Source organism: Salmo salar, chromosome ssa12 (assembly GCF_905237065.1).
Source record: "Salmo salar chromosome ssa12, Ssal_v3.1, whole genome shotgun sequence".
In the NCBI taxonomy this organism is placed as follows: Eukaryota; Metazoa; Chordata; class Actinopteri; order Salmoniformes; family Salmonidae; genus Salmo; species Salmo salar.
Genome location: NC_059453.1, coordinates 55,646,647 through 55,652,967, shown reverse-complemented (window position 1 = coordinate 55,652,967; position 6,321 = coordinate 55,646,647). Strand labels below are relative to the sequence as shown.

At 46.8% G+C, this 6,321-nt stretch overlaps 1 protein-coding gene across 1 annotated transcript; it reads right to left on the bottom strand.

Annotated features, from left to right (window-relative positions):
- Positions 1-2,101: 2,101 nt before the first annotated feature.
- Positions 2,102-6,058, bottom strand: LOC106565087 (acidic mammalian chitinase). Its single transcript, XM_014131770.2, has 11 exons — positions 5,956-6,058; positions 5,518-5,547; positions 5,125-5,326; positions 4,681-4,737; positions 4,431-4,596; positions 4,118-4,242; positions 3,849-3,972; positions 3,502-3,687; positions 3,165-3,287; positions 2,702-2,840; positions 2,102-2,534 (listed from the first exon to the last, which is right to left on the bottom strand). The coding sequence occupies exons 1-11, from the start codon at positions 5,993-5,995 to the stop codon at positions 2,248-2,250; spliced, it is 1,479 nt and encodes a 492-aa protein (XP_013987245.1). The 5' UTR covers positions 5,996-6,058; the 3' UTR covers positions 2,102-2,247.
- Positions 6,059-6,321: the final 263 nt, after the last annotated feature.

Sequence of the window (6,321 nt, the reverse complement as noted above, 5' to 3'; positions counted from 1 at the left end):
TGCTCATCTGCGTGAACGTGCCTTAGGCATGCTGCAAGGAGGCATGAGGACTGCAGATGTGGCCAGGGCAATAAATTGCAATGTCCGTACTGTGAGATGCCTAAGACAGCGCTACAGGGAGACAGGACGGACAGCTGATCGTTCTCGCAGAGGCAGACCACATGTAACAACACCTGCACAGGATCGGTACATCCGAACATCACACCTGTGGGACAGGTACAGGATGACAACAACAACTGCCTGAGTTACACAAGGAATGCATAATCCCTCCGTCAGTGTCAGACTGTCCGCAATAGACTGAGAGAGTCTGGACTGAGGGCTTGTAGGCCTGTTGTAAGGCAGGTCCTCACCAGACAACATCGGCAATACCTATGTGAGAATGCTGTTCATTGACTACAGCTCAGCGTTCAACACCATAGTGCCCACAAAGCTCATCACTAAGCTAAGGACCCTGGGACTATACACCTCCCTCTGCAACTGGATCCTGGACTTCCTGATGTGCCACCCCCAGGTGGTAAGGGTAGGCAACAACACGTCTGCCATGCTGATCCTCAACACTTGGGCCCCTCAGGGGTGCATGCTTAGTTCCCTCCTGTACTCCCTGTTCACCTACGACGGAGTGGCCAAACACGACTCCAACGCCATCATTAAGTTTGCTGATGACACAACAGTGGTAGGCCTGATAACCAACAACGATGAGACAGCCTATAGGGAGGAAGTCAGAGACCTGGCAGTATGGTGCTAGGACAACAACCTCTCCCTGAATGTGAGCAAGAGAAAGGAGCTGATCATGGACTACAGGAAAAGGCGGACCGAACAGGCCCCCATTAACATTGACGGGGCTGTTGTGGAGCGGGTCGAGAGTTTCAAGTTCCTTGGTGTCCACATCACCAACGAACTATGATGGACCAAACACACCAAGACAGTTGTTAAGAGGGCACGACAACACCTTTTCCCCCTCAGGTGACTGAAAAGATTTGGGATAGGTCCCCAGATCCTCAAAAAGTTCTACAGCTGCACAATCGAGAGCATCTTGACCGGTTGCATTACTGTCTGGTATGGCAACTGCTCGGCATCTGACCGTAACGCGCTACAGAGGGTAGTGCGTACGGCCCAGTACATAACTGGGGTCAAGCTTTCTGCCATCCAGGACCTGTATACTAGGTGGTGTCAGAGGAAAGGCCAAAAAATTGTCAAAGACTCCAGCCACCCTAGTCATAGACTGTTCTCTCTGCTACCGCATGGCAAGCGGTACCGGAGCGCCAAGTCTAGGTCCAAAAGGCTCTTTAACAGCTTCTACCCCCAAGCCATAAGACTGCTGAACAATTAATCAAATGGCCACCACGGACTATTTACATTGACCCCCCCGTCCCCCCCGCCCTTTACCCCTACCTACATGAGCAAATTAACTTGACTAACCAGTACCCCTGCAAATTGACTCAGTACCAGTACCGCCTTCATATAGCCTCGTTAATATCTTATTGTGTTACTTTTTACTTGATAAATATTTTCTTAACTCTTTCTTGAACTGCATTGTTGGTTAAGGGCTTGTAAGTAAGCATTTCACTGTAAAGTCTACACCTGTTGTATTCGGCGCATGTGACAAAGAGTTTGATTTGAAATAAAACAATGTGCATGTCAAGTTATATTCAAATTCTGTATAGAAAATAATATTTACTATATATTCTTACTTTTCAGCATTTCAAAAATAACAGTTTTGAAATGGGTGTCTTGTATTTTTGATATAGGATTAAATGGTAGTTAAAAAGACAAATGGTGAGCCTATCATTATGTCATGGTAATGATGAGTCAGTCTAAGCTCTGCGTGCTTTATACCGTGTCTGTCAGCCTGGTAAAGTTTGACTGCAGTAAAGGACTTATCTTTTACTGCGATTCTCTGTTGTGGAATGAATTGTATAAAATCTAAACTGACAAAAGGTGTTTGAGGGAATCAGTTTGAGAAGGGCGAGGAGTAGAATTGCTATTCTTGTTCAGATAATGACTAGCTATGTGGGATACAAGGTGATTCTGCTCAAAGTACAATGAAGTTGACCTAAAACTCACACAGAGCAGAATAAGTAAAATTCCTGAGACAGCAGGATGCATTCATATGTTGGGAGTTTATTAGAGTGGATTTGACATGTTACATGGAGCTGATGTTAAAATAGGCCACGACAACAGTGGTCCTAACAACCACACAACCTTCAGACCCAGCTCCTTCATTAATAAGGGGGGAACCATGGTTTCTTAGGCCCAGTTGCAACACTTGCAGCTGGTGTCGAACACCAGGCCGGCAGCACACTGCTGGTCGTAGGTCTTGCCCTGGCTACAATTGTAGAAGTGGTTGGCATTGGTGGGGTCAGGGTATATTCCGTCAGCCTTCCCGGCGCAGAAGCCAGATCCGCTACTACTACTGCCACCGCCACTGCTGCCGCTGCCACCGCTGCTGCCACCTTGACCACCGGGCTGTGGGGGGTTAAGTGGGTGCTGGGTAGGGGTCACTGGGGCGATGGGGTCCTTACGGGCGGCACAACCTGGGAGATATGGAGGACATAGGAGTGGGGGGAGTTAGAAGAGAAAGGGGGTTGAGATCTTTTCAACTACTATTTCAACCCAGGTCTGGTTGAGATAGTGATAGAGAGGGTTGTTATTTTATGTTTGTGTGTGCATGCAGGCTTGCGTTTGTGTCTGTGTCTCTCACCGGCTCCGGTTCCCAGTCCAGATTTGAGGGTGTTGATCAGTGGGTATCTGCCCTGTCCGCAGAAGGTTCCAGAGAAGTCATCCAGATCCAGACTCCATACCATGGCTCCTCCGAAGCCAGTGTTCTTCAGCCACTCGATCTGTAGGGGAGAAAGAGAGGGGAGAGGAGGGTTTACTTAACTGGGTAAAATTGGATAAATATGTATAGGTGGTAGAACTTCATCATTTGCCCTATGTTGCTCAGTTGGTAGGGAATAGATCTTGCAACGACAGGATGGTGGATTCGATTCTCGCTGGTGTCACCCATAACAAAATGAATGCACTCACTACTGTAAATCACGAAGATAAAATCGACTGTTTAAATCCATATATTATTAGGCTTATTGTAACAGAGTAGGATGCTACGCCATTACCCTCTAGTTATATCTTTCCCCCAACAGACAAACACCCACACAAACACAGACCTTGTCCTGGTAACTCTTGACGTTGTCATAACCAACCCAGACGTTCTGCTGGGTGTAGCAGTAGGGCACCATCTGGGCAGAGTCCCAGGCCTGGGTAGCTCCCTGCTTCAGTAAGGTGCAGATCTAATGACACACACACACACTAACGTTAGGGTTGGAAGTTGCATGATTCAGGAAGCTGCAGATGTAATCACTCAAAAACATACACTGGGTTTGCGTCCAAAATGACACCCTGTTCCCCAGGACACTACCTTTGACCAGAGCACACAAGTAGTGCACTGTGTAGGGATTGGAAGAGGGTGTAATTTCAGACCCATCTTAATCCTGTGTCAATTACCTCGTAGTAGGCCAGGAAGCCAGACTGTCTGGTGAATGGTCCGGCAGGGCCGGGGCCATTGGCGGGAGCGCCCACTCCAGTGTTAGAGCCACTGGCCAACTGGAAGGTGTGGCCGTAGGTGGGGAATCCAACCAGGAGCTTCTCAGCGGGGGCACCATTGCTCTTCCAGTACTTCATAGCATAGTCCTGAGAACACACACAGTATGTGGTAGTGAGAACACTGGAGAGAGAAGAATTATTAAGAAATATGTGCTACTCACTCTCAGCTCAAAACTAAATAGGCAGGAAGAGATAGATGAGCAGAGGAAGAGAGAGAGGAAGAGATGGGTACAGAGAGAGAGACTCACCACATCGAAGTAGATGTAGGCTCCCTGATCAGCTGGTCCTCTGTAGAGAGGGCTGTTTTCTCCAGTGTTGTGTTCCCAAGATCCATGAAAGTCATAGGTCATCACATGCAGATAGTCCAACACCCTGAGAGGGAGAGAGAGAGGGAGAGAGAAGGGAGAAAGAGAGTTTCCAATATGCCAAGAAGTGTTTGATAGATCATGCATGTTTTAATGTACACATTTTTCCTAAGAACTAATATATGAATGAGACCCAGTGTGTATGTACTGACGATCCAATCTCGGCGATCTGGTATCCGGTGTCGATGGTTCCCTTTCCGGCAGACACAGCTGCAGTCAGCATCAGACGAGGACGGTTGGTGCTCTTTCCTTCAGCCTCAAAGGCAGCCATCAGCTCCTAGAGGGAGACAGTGCACAGAGGGGTGTGTGTGTTCATTTGGGTGTTCAAGTGTTCATTCTTGTCTGTGTGTTCATTTGTGTGTGCAAGAGCTATTTCGTGTGTGTGTGTGTGTGTGTGTGTGTGTCTGTGTGTGTGTGTGTGTGTGTCTGTGTGTGTGTGTGTGTGTGTGAGTGTTTGAGTCTAACCTGCAGCAAGGTGGTGAATCTGGCCTTGTCTGCGGGTGGGGAGCCTCTGGATCCGGGATACTCCCAGTCAATGTCCAGGCCGTCAAACTCGTACTGCCTCAGGAACTTGATAACACTGCTGATGAATGTCTGGCGGTTGGCTGCACTGGACACCATTGCTGTGAACCTGGGTACACACACAGAGCTCAGACACAGGGTGTGTGTGTAAATGTGTGTGTGCACTTGCATGTTTATATGCATCTCCACTTACGGCTGAGTGCCAAAATTCCATCCTCCAATGGCCAGCAGAGTCTTCAGGTTGCTGTTCCTGTTACCAAATACAAGAATTAGGGTTAGTCCTGGCTTAGGCGTGCATGTGTGTGTACCACGGGAGGCTGCTGAGGGGAGGACAGCTCATAAAAATGTCTGGAATGGAGCAAATGGAATGGCATCAAACACATGGAAACAATGTGTTTCACAAATTTGATACCATTCCACTAATTCCGCTCCAGCCCTTACCACGAGCCCGTCCTCCACAATTAAGGTGCCACCAACCTCCTGTGGTATGTACATGCCTGAATGAGAAATTGTTTGCCTGCATTTTATCTATGTGTGTGCGTGCCTGCATGCATGCATGCGTATGTGCATGTGTGCATGCCTGCTTGAGTGTGTGTTTGTGTGTGTGTGTTTGTGCATGTGTGTGTCTCTCTCTCACTGGTTCTTGAGAGCCTGGAACTGTCCGTAGAGTTTCTCATCGTCCCATTCGTAGGTCTTGATCTCGTTGTTGGCCATGCCGGCAAAGGCATAGATCAGATGGTCACAGAGACAGGGGTCCACGTTGGTGGGGAAATACTTGCCTGCTCCTGGCCGGTACTGGCCCCAGTTAGTGAAATAACAGGAGAGGATGTAGGAGGATCCTTTGGAAGGGTAGTAGTAATGTTAGAGTTTGGAGTTAGGCAGTTTTAGAGTCAGGGTTGTCATGCTCTCTAAGTTGAGTTATTGTTCTCTGATTGGCTACTTACCTAGATACTGGCTACATGTAAATGAAATGTACTTAAAACGTACCTAGATGCTGGCTACATGTAAATTAAATTAACTTAAAACTTACCTAGCTGCGCATGCAGCAGGAGAGCCAGTCCTAGAGAGGGAGAAAGAGGAGAATAGTGAGAGAGAAAGCGAGAGAGAGAAATAAAGAAGGGAGAAAGAAAAAGGGAGATTTTATGTTACCTTAAACTTTTTAAAAAGTCAACATAATTCAGAACTGTAATGATAATGATATAAAGTGCAGTTCTTCTCCTCAGACATGAATATAGGTTGGTCATGGGGCTGGCAACCTCAGTCCTTAGAAACAGACATTGAACACAGTAGCATAGACAAAATGCATAGCTAGAGGACATTCGTCAGTTGCCAATTCTTTCCATAGGGAGCCTTTTATGTTTGAATGTTGGTAATTGTTTTACAATGAAAATGTAAATGAAAGGTTTGAAAGAAAGATAGAGTAAAAGTACAGTTATACGCTAAGTAAGGCAAAATAAATTCCACTTACCAATGCAGATGAGTAGTTTGCCCATGTTTTCTCTGTACATTGCTCCATGGGCTGCTGGACCCTTTTATACTCTCAACGACCACTCCTATCTTTCACATATCTCCATGACTTTCCCATTCCGCAGCAAAACTCAATCAGCCTCAGTCACTTGTTTGAACAAGGGTTTCCACTGCCTTAACAAAAACACTGATAAACTTCATATGTCCTTGATTTAAGACATGATAAGCTGACAATTAAAAAAGCAAGTCTGTTTTTGGTTGTAATCATTTGGTGAAACTGACAACCATAGAGATGGGTGCATTAGTCACCCCTTAGCCTCTTCAGTATAGTCCCTACAACTAGCCCCTGCACCCTAGCTAGCACCTT

Bases quoted from the DNA above. Each gene is read 5' to 3' on its own strand.
- LOC106565087 (XM_014131770.2), bottom strand. From the start codon at position 5,995: ATGTACAGAGAAAACATGGGCAAACTACTCATCTGCATTG. The intron at 4,738-5,124 runs GTGAGAGAGAGA...ATTTGGTAACAG, and splicing joins TTCCAGGCTCTCAAGAACCA to GAACAGCAACCTGAAGACTC. The intron at 2,841-3,164 runs GTCTGTGTTTGT...TCTCCCCTACAG, and splicing joins TCAAGAGTTACCAGGACAAG to ATCGAGTGGCTGAAGAACAC.